The following is a 17,686-nucleotide window of genomic DNA, read 5'->3' as shown; positions in this document are numbered from 1 at the left end:
TAATTCAGATAGGTACTGTGGAGACTGGTTCTGTAATGACTTAAAAACAAATAAGAGAACTTTGAAATCAATTCTGAATTTAACCGGTAGCCAGTGAAGCGAGATCAGCACTGGTGTAATGTGTTCAAATTTACGCTTCCCTTTGAGAAGGCGTGCAGCTGCATTTTGGACTAATTGTAAGCGAGTGATGCATTTCTGAGGGGCACCAACATATAAAGAATTACAATAGTCCAATCTGGATGTTACAAATGCATTTATGACAATGAAAAAGTGCTTAGCAGACAAGAAAGGCTTAACCTTGCCTAAAAGACGGAGGTGAAAGAAACAGGACTTAACCACAGCACTTATCTGCTTATCAAATTTAAGGTTGTTATCAAACCAGACCCCCAAATTCCGAACACAGCTGGTTCTATATGGTAACAACGTTTGTAGATCAAAATCATGAGTACTACGGTCATTGGGGCAAAACGTGATCATTTCAGTTTTGCTCTCATTGAGACTCAAGAAGTTACTAGAAAGCCAGAGTTTCAGTTCATCCAGACAGATGTTATTATACGATAACATTATTATTATTATACGCCTGTTTAACCGAAGCTAATTTTGGGCGGGTTTCTCCCATCCCCATACAATGTCACTTCTCTGTCTTTTACGGCCCTGATGAGAACAGACTCCCTCCTCGGCTGTGAACCGCTCCTGGCCTGCGCCTGGCAAATCCGCCATCATAATAGCAATCCGCCATGGAAGAAGCGCGCCTGCTTTAAAGGGAATGTGAGATGACGCTCTGATTGGTTTATTTCACGCTACGCCCAAACCACACCTATGAGTAATGTAGCTACTTATGACCAACGTATTTTAGATTTGCGTCGAGTGCAAGAGTAATTTATCCAGCCAGTATAATAGCAACAGCGCCCGAGATCCGCCCACAAAGTTACTTGCGTTTTGCGTTTGATACTTTCGTTTCAGATCGTTAAAATTGGGCCCTAAATGTTGAAGCAGCCCTTAGTCTGCATATCAGTGACAATCTTTCAAATAACAGATTTCAACAATGACATTTCTTATTCACTCATTTGACAAATATACATTCTGAGTTTTGTAAGAGGTTCAAGTTTTAAAAGACATACACACAAACCGCTCCTAAATGGACATTTAGTAGCTACTATTAGCTGTTTAAATATCAAATGACTTAAGATTCCAACAGAATAGCAAGCAGCAAAACAAGTAAATATTTTCATTACATTTTCTCACTTTCTGAAAATCAAACATTTAAACAAATTTTATCAAGAATCTACACACCAACATGTAGCAAGTCCTGAGAACTTAATTTAGCCTAACTCTGCATTTCTATTGCCCGTCCTGATAAATTTTTATTTTATTAAATCAGTATTTTTTACTGTCATGTTTTTTGCAAGAAGATATCACACAAATTAGGATTCATCTGTATTTAGAACCATGGTAACGGTTGAAAACATTGCAATAAATTATATAAAATAAGTGTATACTATTAATATCATGAATCCCCTTACAACCAGTCAACCCAAATCTAAGTACTAAGCCAAACCAGAACTAGGGCCCACTGATGAGGCAAAGCTTACATTATATAAGAAAAAAGCTCTGCCAAAGATGAGTAGGAAAAATATTACACTGGCAATTTCTCCCCGATTTGTTCTGCTGTTCATTAATAATGGAATGTAATGGGCTGCTGATTTCAAGACTGTGTTTTTTAAATTGCATTACATACCCGAGTAGGCACTGTTTAGAGACTTCAATTAGGCTTCTTTAGCAAATAGCTAAATAAAAGCTACTGTGACCATTTGTTAAGGTTAGGGTGGAAGGCTCAGCTAAAAAGGTGATACTGCCTGTCATATGCACAAAATGGTCGTACTCTGTAGTTGCTTAAAAATTTAAGAGAAACAATATTTCTGAAGATAAGGACAATGTGGCTGAATAAATAAACATTGCCGTTATTCAACAAACATTGTTTTATCAGCAGCAAAGTGTTAAGTAAATGCCCCTGTGTGCGGACAGCAGGAATAAAAGATGCTATTAATGAAGTCCGCACAGTCCAAAGAAAAGAGAGAGATTACACAACTATTACAGCAACCACTAACACACTTCAATGTCTCCTCTGGTGTGTGAGTCCAGGGGTCAGGGGTGAGTGCTGGCAGGATTTGAAGAGGCCTTTTAAAAGATGGTTTCATATTTGTGCAACAGTGTTTTCCAAACAGAGTGCTTGAGCAGTTGCATAAGTGATCCCGCAGCTTGGTAAAATGGAGGAATTGGCATTTATGCTCTTTGCCCTTAACCATTTCAACTCAACTTAGCTTTCTTGTTGCAGTAATGTTTCTTACAGCTAAATTGCTCAATGTAGTCATGGCCAGAATGCCCTAAGAGCGAGTCCCCAGGCAGGAAGAGAGAGAATCCAGTGGTCAGGGACCAGATTTCGGGTGTAAAAATATTTCACTGCCTAATCTACTACAGCTAGCATCATGGAAGAAACTGACAGTCCCATTGAGGTTAAAAAACCTCCCCAATCATTTAATTCTCATCTAAAGTCATTATTATGGATGGACAGAAAGCATTGTGACAGTACCATCGTAATGTTAATACCTTTGTAAACATTTAGAAAGTTAAATATTTTGGTGAGCTTTTCCTTGATTCGACTGTGGTTTGCAGTTTAAAGGTTCAGTCACAGTGAAATTTCAGCAAAATGTCTATTGTCAATTCAACAAATCCGTGTGACTTGAAGATCTTGTGAAATCATTGCAGGAAAATAAAATGCCCTCACGCAAAATTTCAGATAGCATGGATTCCTATTGAAACGACTGGATTTTCTCTGAAAATTTGCTAAACAGCTGTAAATGTGAAAGTCCCTTAAGGCATGTTTATTTGTAAAACTGCTTTGTAACAATACATTATGTATTGTAAAGAGTGCTATGCAAATAAATTGAACTGAATCAAATTTAAAATATAGCTGCAAGCAGCAATTATCGGGGCCAAGCACAAAGAACACGACAAGTCATGCCAACATGGCTGGGACCATCAGACCAACTGCAACAATGAGCAAGTAAAGACATATTAAGATGATTTTAGGCAAAATGCTTTTTTTAAGAAAAATTAAATACAATCACTAGCAATGTGATTTATTGGTTTATCACTTTAAAAAAAAAAAAAAAAAAAATGAGTGGCTCTGTGACCAAATTGATGTTGTGTGGTCAGAGTGAGGTGATAATGACACATACAAAGTAAGGTGTCAATATGCCAAAAAATTGCAGACATAGAGTCATCACATTTGATAATGCGGTCCTACGCACCTTCAGTGATTGGCCCCTAACGATATGAATTGAACTGCTACTGGTACTTTTTTAAGTGTAGTTCATGCAGTCAAGTCATACCTCATCTGTATTGTAGATTATTTGAAGGCCAGAACAAATCATTTCGACCAGGTACAATAGAAACAGAGACACAGCATCAATCTGTTTGAAATGAAAAGGAAAGAAATATTCAAAAATAGTTATGTTACAGCAGTTTTATAATAATTGTATTCTTTTTATATGAATGTAAATGGTGAGCAAAAGGAGAAACTTTTTTCTGAAAACTCAAGGTTTTATTACTTCAATTAGGTTTATGGGGTGTTGACCAGATATTGCAGCAGCATAAATGCAGAAAACACGCAGTGATAAAGAATGAGACGACACAATCTATATTATATCATGAAATACTGAAAGAGCAGGTTACAAGAGCTCTTTCCAAAACTTTCAATAATATCGTTAGATATGATACTCATAATTGTGTTTCAATTATATTTTAGATACAGAATTGGGAGTGAACAATATCATGCTAATAGCAAAAAACTCTTTATAGCAATTGAAGTGAATACTGTGTGTGTATGTATGACGGAAATAACCTGTAGATGGCTGTACTCTTCATACTGGTAAACCTCATCTCCGGTGTGCACGTTAAATACTGAGTGAAGGCACGTGGACGGACTCGGGTCCTGCTTAAATTTCTCCACCTGTGAGAATATTAGAGAAAGAGATAGAGAAAAGACAAATGGGAAAATGGGGAAAGAAGGAGAGTGAGTCCATGATGGATGCAAAATATGAACAAAGTATCGGCTGTTTCATAATTCATCAAATGCTTACTAAGGTTTGTGAGTGAAAAAATAAAAGAAAGAGTGTATTGGTATTTCTGGAGGTGTGGGTACAATTGTAACACACTCTATAAAAACACTTTTTTATCACATCTAAAGCCCTGTGCTGTAATGTTGCAATATATTGGTAAATGCACATCCGATTTTTAAACAGCAAATTACAATTAAGATGGTGTAGGTGTTTGGGAGCAACCTTGAATGCATGCACGCATCTCTCCACAAGAAAGATGTAGCGCCCCCAGATGTCTGCTTGGCTTGAAATAGATACTAAGAAGCTTCCGGAGCACAGTTCTGCTCATTCGGGATGAGTCTCCACATCTATTTCTCAAGCTTTTTGCTATACAACTTTGCTGGACACATAATCCACTCTCTGCCATCAATGATACTTTAACAGCAAAAACATACTTTACAATTATGTATATAAATATTTTTGCATACAAGCTGATGTCCGAAGTGTGGTAATGAGAATTTGGGAACATGTGCTAGTAAAGTGATAAATGTCAGGTATTAAAATTCAGAAGGAATTGTAGTGAAAGAATACATCAATTTGAGGGTACTTGTGATGTCATTGGTTTAGATAGGTTTAATAACAATACATGACAACTTAATAAAGTTCATTGTATATCACAAAAAGTGAAGGAAGTAAAATATTGGATAGATGGGTGAAAGGACATTGCAATATATATATATACACTGTATATACCTTTTTTTTTTCAATTGATTAAACATTTTTATGCTCTGGTTTTTCTTTTTAGTATATCAGTCAAAAAATCGAATGTATGTATAAAGGACAAATAAACAGCATATTTTTCTAAATTCACTCTGTAATAAAATCATATGGTCATTAGATTATTCTCTGATCAGGCAGAAGAAAATGTGTAGTTCATGACTGCATGCATTGAAGGTCTATAGTGACATTCTAGCATACATACACAAAATATATATTTCAAAACAGAATATTTTAAATTCTTATGATGGAAAAATTTTAATTCATTTTTAAGAAGCTTGGCCAAATCAAAAAAGATAGAAATCACTGCGCTCATCCTTTTTTTGGGTCTTAGAACCGTAAAAATATAAATCCTTTCAAACAGAAAAACAAAAGATCCGCACTTGCTTATCTTCCTTTATAAATTATATAAAAAAAATGTATTATGCAACAAAGCACATCTGGATTATTCAAATGTTTCGGCAATAAGCCTTCATCAGTGAATCATACAATACTTTCTCCAGAAATCTTTAAAAGAGTGTGAGTACAATGATCACCAGGAGGGGACTTCTTCACAGGTGTTTCCCATTGCAAGCTTTTCCAAACTTAATCACCAGATAACAATCAAATGAATCTAACCAACCACGTCCACATCAGAACCCCCCCCCCCCTAAAAAAAAAACACGCTCAAAAAGCATATGCAAATTAAACAACATGATCAATATATCAACAAATCCACAAAATATCCCACACATAATTTGCAACACATATAAAGCATTCCTAATCATTCCAAAATAACATACAAAAATGGGTGATGCTTCATTATACAGTCCTGTTTCCCCATGTACATACTATGTACTTATTATAGTAATTATAATAACTGTGTAATAACTAGATACTAACCCTGAACCTAGCCCTAAACTTAACCTAAACCCATGTACTTACCTTATATTACCCAGTACTTTCTAGGTAAGTACACTGTAAGCACTGTACTGTAAAATTAAGCGTTTCCCAAAAATGTTACAAAAACATTACATCCAAAAAAATGATAAATAAAATGGAAGACGATCCGATAAACCAGGCCAATAGTCGTTTATAAATCCATATCGTCATCCATTTTCACAAAACAATAATAACTTCAATCTTGATGTGACATAAATAAAAAAATTATACCAACACATCAAACGCTTGGCCAAACATGACACTATGGCACATGCTGCCGATACTGATATTATTTGCCCTAACATTTGCTTATTAAATACCAGACTGTTATTGACAAGAAGACATAACATACCAGATGAAATTCAAGGTGATCAAACAGAAAGAGAAGAAGTTGATAAATAAATAGTACACTGAACAGATGCAAGTCATAGACTCAAATAAATGAGAAGATTATGCAGACGATAGGTAAGACTTCTGCTCTGACTCACCACAGAAAACCAATCCGCTACCCAGCAGATGTGACTGCCCCAGGGTTTTTTCCCCAAGATGTCAAGAATGAGGTCGCAATATATATATATATAGGCATTACTATTTAATGCGCACAAAAATGAGGCATATGCCGCAAAATAACAAATAAAAAAGCAGAAAGCATGGTGGATTTCCATTATAAATTATTAGATTGATTATTTCAAAAGAGATAAGTGTAAAAAAAGAAATAAATCAAAGATTAATCTAATAATTGGTATATACAAATATAATCTACTTTAAAATTAACTGATGGCCCCTGGGCATATATATATATATATATATATATATATATATATATATATATATATATATATATATATATATATATATATATATATATATATATATATATATATATATATATATATATTGACACACTGACTGTACCCCATATATCTAACACAGCCCCAAGGATTTTCTCAAGTCTTCCACAAATGCATTAGCAGAATATCATCTGTTCTAAAATCCAGGAGACACAGTGGGATTCTCTGTTCTAACTCAAAATGTCTGCAGGTACAATATAGCAAACAACATCCCGATTAGGCTACCTTGTCCTTAACACGGATAAAAAAAAAAGTGAATACACGTTGCACAGAAGCCAGTGATTCTTTGATTCTATAGACCACAGGGATTTAGATCTCTATCCGTCATTCACATATTATTATCCTACAGTTACGGAAGGGACACTTCACCCGTCAATACAGCAGAAAACTGGGCCGACCTTTCTCACTGACCGCATCACACACGGGCCCCCACAGCATATTTTAAGTGATATAAATAAGTGGCCCATTTTTTTATTTCTCCCTTCTCCTCTCTTGTCAGGTCATGAGAGGCATTCTTCTGTCCCAGATACACACAATGATTTCTTTTTCACACTAGTTACACAGCTGTATAACAGGCCAAACACAGCTGTAAGATTCAGCCAAACAGAAAACCCTCACTTATGGGTCCAAATCCACAAAAGCAAACATGGATAGAGGCAGAAGAGCGATAAAGACACCTGTGAGACAAAGGGATGGCATTTGAAACATCTGTTAGTCATCACTGCCTGTAAAATTAAACCAATAAAAACTGAAAGCACAACCGGGCAGTGAGTAACCTTCAGTTGCTACAAGAACATCTATTATTCTATGACACACTACTTGGCAAAACAGAGACTCCATCAAAGTGATTTATTATGTGTGACTTTGGATTGACCTTTATTAAACTCATCAAAACTGGGAGCACATGCTGCTTTGTGAGAGACATATAGAGCAGTTTAACGCTGGAAAAGAGAAAACATGCACGTCTTAACTATAATTCTAGCATTCATGCTTTGTTGCGGCTTTTCATCTGTTTGTGACTTATTTTTTACAGTGAGCCGCATGCCACAGTAAACACGTCTGTTGAATATACCTGGGGAACAGATTATATGAACGGTTGCAGCGCATTGTGAGTTTATTAAAAAACCCAATGTACTTTGTGAATGCTATAGACAGATGTTAATGAGCACTGCACTCTGTAATTAACTGCATAAACGAGGTATTATAATTAAGACACAGAAAAGCTTTCTTGCAAATCAGGTCTTGGGGGTCAGGAATAAATGAAATGGAACAATTTCAAAGGCACAAGAGAGGCATAATTGCTCAGGTCTACGCCGGGAGAGAACAGTTGCTTTAGAGCAATGGCCAACTGTAAAAACAGCATTAACATGAGCTCTTTTTGCATGGGAAATGAGACTACTCTTACTGTTAAAAACAGCACATCAGCACATCACCAATAAGGTAAACTCAGATACATCCAATTCATTAACGGTAAAAAACTGCAATGATCTGCAGATTGAAAAGTCTAAAGTTTATGTTACCAAAAAGTGGTAAAAAAAGGTGTCATGTACCAAGTCTCATAAAATACTACTACTATTACTGTTTTCTATTTTAATATATTTAAACATGGAATAATATATGTGAAAAAGACATTTTTAATTTTTTCAGTATTCTTTGATGAATATAAAGTTCATCAAAGAATAAAGCATAATACAAATCTTTAGTAACATTATGAAAGACTTTACTGTCACTTTTGATCAATTTAATGCATCCCTGTTGAAAGTATTAATTTCTCAAAAAATGTATACTGTATATTACTGACCCCAAACTTTTGAATAGTAGTATACCCTATTGCCATGGCTATAATGTTAATGTATTCAACTTTATTGTGAAGTGTTATCCTTTTGATGGAGCTTCTCTCCCAGTTTCTATATGCATTAGGGACAGGGACAACGCTACTAGACCCTTTTTTACTGGGGCATGAGAAACAGTAAATGACCACTGTGCCCCAGTAAAATATTTACATTTACATTTATTCATTTAGCTGACGCTTTTATCCAAAGCGACTTACGATTGCTATATATGTCAGAGGTCGCACGCCTCTGGAGCAACTAGGGGTTAAGTGTCTTGCTCAGGGACACATTGGTGTCTCACAGTGGATTCGAACCCGGGTCTCTCACACCAAAGACATGTGTCTTATCCACTGCCCTATCACCACCCCTGATATACCCAAATATAGTAGTAAAAAATCTATTTCTGATGGTGGAGATTTCCATATACCAACCTGAGAATCATTATCCCTAATAATATTTCAGAAGTCATGTCTTGCGTGTTTTCAATGAGCTGTTTAAAATCAGAACTGGCATAATCACTATTGATCAAATGGGTTTGCATAAAATTGTATTCATTCAAACAGTTCACTCCTGCACTGGTTTCTCACACCGTAACAGAATAATTTCTCAGACAGAAAACAAAACGAGTGCTGGATGAGGTCATATTTAAATACAGTATGAAACAATATTAGCGAATGTCTTCCTTCGTCAGCGACTGTGCCATGCTGCTTGTGAACAAACTCTGAACTGTAATTTATTAAGACAATTTATATCCATATTCATAACAGTATCATTAAAGTGCATCAAAATATGGAAACACTTTTCGATGAGGGGCCTGTACCCCAGTACTTATGAAAGATTAGAAATTTTCATGTGCATTGCTTAACATTCGCTTTTAGCTCTGGTGGTAAAAACAGTACCAGCTGGACCAAAACAGGAAGCACAACAACTCTGCAAATGGCCACAGTCGCTCTAGGCAGCTCGCCATGGGAACGTTGTCAAAACCCTGATTGCAGCAACATCCAACTGTTAAAACCACAGAAAAGCCCAACTGGCAGCCACTCAAATGCAACCCAGAGAAAACCCTTAAATAATACCCAAATGCCATCCACGCTGTGGAGTGAGTTCACACATCTGTAGTCAAAATCAACTCTTTATTGAGGTGTGTCACAGACATTGCTGCCACGTTCCAGTGTGAGAGTTGAAGGATAGACAGGCGGAATTAGTAAAACAAGGCAAGGTTAGCTATTTTATATCCAGCTTTTAAAGAAGACTTATAGGGATCCAAAAACAAATATTCTATGATCAATTACTGACCCTCAAGCCATTCCAAACCCATAAGACTTTTATTCATCTTCAAAACACAATTTAAGATGTTTTTAATGAAACTTGAGAGAGATTTCAGTCCCTGAAAAATCTGAACTCCTGGACTGACTGGGCAACAGAAAAAAAATCCTTACCGCTGAGCCCTGAAACATTGAGTAGAGTCCATAAAAAAAGCTTCACACCATGTGCAAAGCTCTTTCTGAGATTTACTATAACCCCAGAACAGTAAAGAAAGCCTAGTGTTGCTTGCAAGTGTGGTGAGCCATAGGGGGAAAAAAAGAGCGTGGGATGTGTGTACATTTCCTCTGAAAGTAAATAAATGGTATAGTGGGAATATACATATGGAAATTCATGGCAAGGTCAGTCAAATCAACCAATGTGAACAAGTGTTAAAGGGATAGTTCACCCAAAAATGAAAATTCTGTCAGTAATTACTCACCCTCATGTTGTTCCAACCCTGTAAAACCTTCGTTCATCTTTGGGACACAAATTAAGATATTTTAGATTAAATCTGAGAGCTGGTTCACTCCTCCATACTAGTCCATAGGCTTCTAAGGGATTGAAACTTGCCAGCCCCGAAAGATTTATGAAAGATATCGTTAAAATAGTCCGAGTGACTACAGTGGCTCAATCTTATGTATATTAAGCGACGAGAATACTTTTTGTGCGCAAAAAAAAAAAAAAATAACGACTTTATTACAACTATTCATTTCCTTCTCTGTGGGCCTCGAGTCAGTTCACGTAGTTTAACAGCGTAGTGCTTCTGTGTTGTACGTGCGTTTTTTTTGCGCACAAAAAGTATTCTCGTCGCTTGATAAACTTAAGATTGAGCCACTGTAGTAAATTGGACTATTTTAACGATGTTTTTAATAACTTTTTGGGGCTGGCAAGTTTCAATCCATTAGAAGCCTATGGAGGAGTGATCCAGCTTTCAGATTTATTCAAAAATATCTGAATTTTTTTGTGTTACGACGATGAACGAAGGTCTTACGGGGTTGGAACAACATGAGGGTGAGTAATTACTGACAAGAATTTTTGGGTGGACTATCCCTTTAAATATAGAGTATGCAATCTTGCCAAACTTCACAAGGACGTTTGATCTGCAGGCTGCTGCATGAGGTTACGGCACTAACCTTACAAGAACAGTACCAAAAATGATCAACAGGACTGGAAAGTTGTCTAAAAGTATGAAACTGCTCACCAGGGGGGAATAAAGCGATCTTCAGCAGGCTGTTTGAGTTTTTAAAAAGGCAGAATTGATGAGTGACATGCATGCAGCTCTGTCCTATGGTGTGACCCACCTTATCAGACTGCCGCATGTAGCAGTACATAATCCCCCGCATGCACTTGATGGCAGAGTGCTCCAGTTCATGAGTGCGGCCCATGTCATCGTCGATTCGCCTGTGCAAGAAACATTCTGCATGAGTTCCTGTAAAGCACTTTATTATGTTGAACGTGTCAAAAAGTGAGATTCTGCAGCATGTCAGCACCATGTACTACAGCAAGGCAAAGTGTTCAAACTATCACAGTAATAAAAAAAAGCAAACATGCAAATGAGACAAACCTTCAACACATATCAAGAGCGCTCATGTAGAGCACACACATGCACACCACCCACATATACTCCTACAGAGATAAATAGAGAGTAAGTAATGGGTTCAGGCCTTGCTGTCAGATTGGAATCATCTTAATTAAACTCCTCTGACAATGCTAATATGCAGAGGTGAAGACTGATGACTACGTCTGTCTCTGATATACGCCTGCTCTCTATTTTTATCCCCGTTTTCGTCCTCTAGAGGAACAACCCTCACCAGGAGGAGTGAGAAGGAAAAGAAATACTTCATCTTAGGAGTTCAAAGGAAAGTCTAGGTCTTGGGGGCCCTCCTATAAATCTTGTAACCTTGACCTGGGCCCCAAGAGTGCTGGTGACCTGCTTTAGAAAGAGGGAAGGTGCGTGTGTGTGTCTGTGCTTGTTATGCTATAGGTTTAAAATATCTGTAACTTATTCCCTTGCTACTGAATATTAAGCCCTGTTTACACCTGGCATTAAGATGCATTTTTGGTCGAAGAAGACAAGGGAGACACAACCCATTTACACCTGGTGTTTTAATTCATGTCTTTTGTCCAGTTCTGTACAGATTTCTTCGGGGGGAAGGTCTAAAGGCGGCTAAATGTATGTTTTTTTTATAGACATTTTGATCTAATGGACAAAATAAGCTTGCGCAATTTATATATGAACATAAAATGAGAAGACTGAAAAACATACAGTGAACTGCAGCTTTCATTTCTGCTCTGATCATTTCCACACGGAACATTGTGCATGGTGTGTTTTCATCTTTAAACCAAACTGAGGGCTTCAGGCGATAAAGTTTAATTCCAGTCTGGTTTGCAAGATTCCCATAATGTTTTACGTATTAGGTCAGTAGGAAGAGAGTACACTCACCTAAAGGATTATTAGGAACACCATACTAATACTGTGTTTGGCCCCCTTTCACCTTTAGAACTGCCTTAATGGTACGTGCCATTGATTCAACAAGGTGCTGAAAGCATTCTTTATCATTGTTGGCCCATATCGATAGGATAGCATTTTGCAGTTGATGGAGATTTGTGGGATGCACATCCAGGGCATGAAGCTCCCGTTCCACCACATCCCAAAGATGCTCTAATGGGTTGAGATCTGGTGACTGTGGGGGCCATTTTAGTACAGTGAACTCATTGTCATGTTCAAGAAACCAATTTGAAATGATTCAAGCTTTCTGACATGGTGCATTATCCTGCTGGAAGTAGCCATCAGAGGATGGGTACATGGTGGCCATAAAGCGATGTACATGGTCAGAAACAATGCTCAGGTAGGCCGTGGCATTTAAATGATGCCCAATTGACACTAAGGGTGTACTCACACTAGGAACGGTTGCCATGAACCGGGCCCGAGTACGATTGTCCGCCCTCCCCACTCCCCCTCTGGCCTGCACTCACATAGGGTTTCAGCATTCGTGCCGGAGCACGCTTACGTCATTATGGTGCGACGGTTTCGGGATAAACAAGAAGAGAGGCGCTCTCTGAACACAATGGAGTCCATCGCTCTGTTTTCTGCAGCCTCCACAGCCCTCCACAGCCTGTTGTTAAACAGATGAGTCGCCTTAGTGGCGCGAAAATTTTCACGTAATCGTGCTGCTCGTATGAGGAGGTTTGCAAGGTACCAGCTGAAGTGCAGCAAGGACTCTGCAGCTTTGATTACGAACTACAGTTCCCGTACATCACGCGTCCTATTCCGTGCTCCAGCACGGTTAGCGCTCACACTGCATGCGAACCGCGCCCGAGTCCAACTGAACCGTGCTCTGGCCCACCTCTTCCAAGCGGGCCAGGGCCGGCTAATCGAGCCGCGCCCGGGCACGGTTCGGAGCACTCACACTAGTCAAACGAAACGCGCTTTGGTGGTCAAACGCACTCGGGCACGGTTCAAACTGGCTAGTGTGAGTACACCCTCAGGGGCCTAAAGTGTCCCAAGAAAAAAATCCCCCACACCATTACACCACCACCACCAGCCTGCACAGTGGTAACAAGGCATGATGTATCCATGTTCTCATTCTGTTTACGCCAATCTGAATGTCTCAACAGAAATCGAGACTCATCAGACCAGGCAACATTTTTCCAGTCTTCAACTGTCCAATTTTGGTGAGCTCTTGCAAATTGTAGCCTCTTTTTCCTATTTGTAGTGGAGATGAGTGGTATCCGGTGGGGTCTTCTGCTGTTGTAGCCCATCCGCCTCAAGGTTGTGCGTGTTGTGGCTTCACAAATGCTTTGCTGCATACCTCGGTTGTAACAAGTGGTTATTTCAGTCAAAGTTGCTCTTCTATCAGCTTGAATCAGTTGGCCCATTCTCCTCTGACCTTTAGCATCAACAAGGCATTTTCGCCCACAGGACTGCCGCATACTGGATGTTTTTCCCTTTTCACACCATTCTTTGTAAACCCTAGGAATGGTTGTGCGTGAAAATCCCAGTAACTGAGCAGATTGTGAAATACTCAGACCGGCCCGTCTGGCACCAACAACCATGCCACGCTCAAAATTGCTTAAATCACCTTTCTTTCCCATTCTGATATTCAGTTTGGAGTTCAGGGGATTGTCTTGACCAGGACCACACCCCTAAATGCATTGAAGCAACTGCCATGTGATTGATTGATTAGATAATTGCATTAATGAGAAATTGAACAGGTGTTCCTAATAATCCTTTAGGTGAGTGTATGTGGAACCCCGTTTACACGAATCATCCACTTGGGATTGACAAAAATGCTTCTTAATACCAGGTATAAATAGGGGCATAGAAATATTACAATGAAATTCAGTTGAAATATAAATAGCGGACATATAATATATAAAGTGTCTAAAAAGTTCATATTTCAAGTTTTTTTTTTAAACTTAGTTTTTCTGGATAAAATCACAGAAATGTAATTTGCATAGAAATGCAATTCTGCATGTTTGCTACCTCAAATCAATTTGGGGATTGAGTTGGAATTTAAAAAGGCATTCTCAATTCAACTGTTAATTATTACTATGAATGAACAACCATAGCTGTTAGAGATAGAGTAAAATAAGCCTACAAAACAATAACCAAATGTTTGGTTGTTCCAGCCAGTGTTGGTTAAATTATTACCTAGGGAAAACAATACAAAGCAAAATCAGACACGGTCATACACCAAAACCTCCCACATGAACAAAAACTAATTGTATTGTGTTTTTATTAAGTTTCTTTGTCCATGTCACAATATGCTTTCTTCAAAGTATTGTATTTTATGTTTAACAGAAAAAAGTAATGGAGGTTTGGAAAGACATGAGACTGAATAAATGATGACAGATCTTTCTCATACATTTAAATGAAAGGAGGGAAGACAAAACACAAGGAAATACTGTCCACTTGGGAGAAAGTTCATTTTTAGGAAGGAAAATGATTCAGAACACAAATCCAAATCACTGGACTAGCTAGAAACAAACAAACAAACAAAAATGTTCTACAACATCCCAGTTAAAGAACGAGCAGGGTGGGTGTTTGGTCAGAGTGTCTTGGATTCAAACTGACTTTAGACAATCCCGAGGAACCTGAGGTTTATCTCTAATATCAAGGACATAAAGGTGATAGTTTGTGAATTCCCCCTTGCAGAGTTTGAACCTATAACCTTTAAGCTATCCAGTATCCAGTACATCCCTGTACATTAAGTTCAATCTAATTTTGTCTTAACAGACCTTTGAAAACTGCAGTGTAGAAGCAGTAGTCCATTAATATGAGCACTGGAACAAATGCAGGTGGATCAACTTGCACCTGATCAGTGGGTACACATACTTAACTCAGTGTGATTGAAGCTGCCACTAATTTGTCAAATATGAGGAGTATACACTTACACACAAAAAAAAGATATTTTTGAATGAAGTCTCTTATACTCACTTATACAAGGCTGCATTATTTGATCAAAAAATTTGGTAAAAACTTGATGTTCAATGCTGAATAAAAGTATGCATTTCTTTAATAAAAAACCCTTACTGGCCACAAATATTTGAACGTTAGTGTAAGGAAACAGCATATATATTTTTCCTATGAAAATGACATTAATTTTCACCGTTTCATTCAGAGAGGCCTATCCCGCCAAGTTCTACTACAATACTGCTTATTCAGGCCAAATCATAGCCACAAGGCCTGTTCACACCAAGAGTGAATCAACAAACCAGTATGAAAAAAAATATATATATTACAATACAGATTGTCTTGCTCACTAAAATAGCTCACTAATAGATATTCTTTAAGATTTTGTAACAGCTTGTTCACTCTTTTGTCCCCGGCTGTTAAACTCATCTTTGTTTGCTTAGACGCCACAGATGGTATACACCCCACTGCATACCAGCATATTTTTTTGTTGCGTGGAACATAAGTGTAAATGACAAAATTTTAATTTTTTGGGTGAACTATCCCTTTAATATTCTCTATATCATGTATAGCACTACGTGTATCATGCACTGCATATATAACACTTGTAGACCAGATGATTTTTTATGTCCTGATATGTAAAACAATAGAATTCAAAAGGGTGTACTTTCTTTTTCACATGACTGTATATTTTATATAATAGCACTCTGAACAACAGCCAGCACATTAATAATGGATTTATGGGCTTTGAATCATGAGTGGCGAGTAAGGCATGGTGGTAAATGGGAGCACTAGAAAAGAGCCAGTCTCTTTTCAACACATTAATTTACATTTACCAATTGAAAAATAATTTAAGATCAACGTAGATCAATGTGATCACAGACTTTACCAAAAGGTAATTCCACATAAAGTGCCAAAATATCAATATCAATATCTAACCTGTATGCCAACGCCAGTGCCCAGACACTGGCAGCGCAGTAGAGGGAGTCCCTGACTTTAGCATCCTTACAGGTGGAACAGGTCTTCACAGGAAACAGACCAGTGGTAGGGCTCTGATAATTCAGAATGGTGCTCTTCACTAGAAGAAATGAGAGAAGGACAGAGAGAAAAACAGATATAGTCCTATGGTGTTACTATCAACGGCTCACCGCAACAGCAAGTGTCTTCACAAATACCTACTGTACCTTCCAAGCCTGTTTACGCATCTTTGAAGAACACCAACTTTTATTCCTGTTTTCTGAAATAAAATACTGCTAAATAAATAATGTTGCATTTTACTTAATCATATTATGAAGAAAAAAAATGGCAACACAGCTTTGTCCATCACTGTGCCCAACTGTTAAACAAGCTCTCTCTCGCTCCCTCAACTGTGATTTCTCTTTACTAATGTATAATCAGGCTGAATAGGGCACTTCATTTTTCATCAGCACATTAAGGCAGCACACATGAAGGGGACATTCATTCCGAGCCATCATTTGTTAGGCAGTGTTTGGGTCAATTCAAAGAGACAGTGCCAGCAGGGCTGGGGGGATAAAGAGACACTGGGGGGAATTAGTCAGAATATTAATATACTCTTCAGAGAGACTCCAGCCAGGATTGCTCTGACTCGCATCGGAAGAATCCGGCATTCCAGACAAGGCGATAAATACGTATTTATCTGATTAGGTCTTGTACGTGCGGTTGATGCCGGCAGGACTAAAAGGAAGACTGCGGTTAGAGTATTCCATAATGTTTCAGGGAGGAAAGTGTCAGAGATCAATTAATCCAGAGAAACCTCCAAAACAGCCTGCTATTACTGGCCATTTGCTCCTGTAAAACCTTATTATTACTAATCAAGAAAATCTCATTTACAGTCATTTCACAGTCGCTGTGGCACGTGGAGGCATCACCTGTGCATTGAGTGACTTCTTTTGAGAAAAGGAAAAAGGCAAATGACGTATTATTCACACGCATCTTCGACGTGAGGGACGGAACGCATCATAGCACTCTAGATGCAAATTTTTGGAAGACTGCATCATCTCTCTCTTATCATCAATCAGCATAATGCACCTCTAAATCAACCCCTAACACTGCACGTATACAATCAGTCTATATCCACAAGGCAGCCATTTTTATACACTAAGAAGAAAGGGAGGGGGTCCATCAGAGAGAGTGGAAGACGACGGAGAAAATGGGTGGAGACTGAACCACACAGACAGAGAGAGAGAGACAAAGAAAGAAAGAAAGAAAGAAAGAGAGGGAAAGACTCTTTTGCCCATTAAAAGTTAAAGCTCGTTTTCTCCAACCTTAATCTTGTGGAGGCAAAGGAAAGATAGCAGAACTGCTTTTACAACAAACAGGCTGGAGAGAAGAAGAGGAAATGAGAAGCACTGAAGCATTATGTCATTACCACATAAATAGGAAAACCCAGAAAGAGAGCGAGAAAGACCAGAGATAAAAATGACAATATCCTTCTGAGAAAAGTTCATGGAATAAAATACCATA

General features: G+C 38.1%; 1 protein-coding gene across 5 annotated transcripts in view; it reads right to left on the bottom strand.

Moving 5' to 3' along the window:
- phkb (phosphorylase kinase, beta) overlaps positions 1–17,686 on the bottom strand; it is a 68,667-nt gene that overhangs the window by 46,018 nt on the left and 4,963 nt on the right. For all 5 annotated transcript variants that reach the window (XM_077229261.1, XM_077229259.1, XM_077229260.1 and 2 more), the window contains 4 exons: positions 16,142–16,280; positions 11,088–11,187; positions 3,905–4,012; positions 3,393–3,473 (listed from right to left, as the gene is read on the bottom strand). In XM_077229261.1, the coding sequence (XP_077085376.1) occupies positions 3,393–3,473; positions 3,905–4,012; positions 11,088–11,187; positions 16,142–16,280 (428 nt within the window). The remainder of the gene's footprint in view (positions 1–3,392; positions 3,474–3,904; positions 4,013–11,087; positions 11,188–16,141; positions 16,281–17,686) is intronic.

Source organism: Siphateles boraxobius, unplaced genomic scaffold (genome assembly GCF_051911475.1).
Source record: "Siphateles boraxobius isolate OS27281-9 unplaced genomic scaffold, OSU_SipBor_1 130, whole genome shotgun sequence".
Classification (NCBI taxonomy): domain Eukaryota; kingdom Metazoa; phylum Chordata; class Actinopteri; order Cypriniformes; family Leuciscidae; genus Siphateles; species Siphateles boraxobius.
This window is presented reverse-complemented; position numbering and strand designations above follow the sequence as displayed.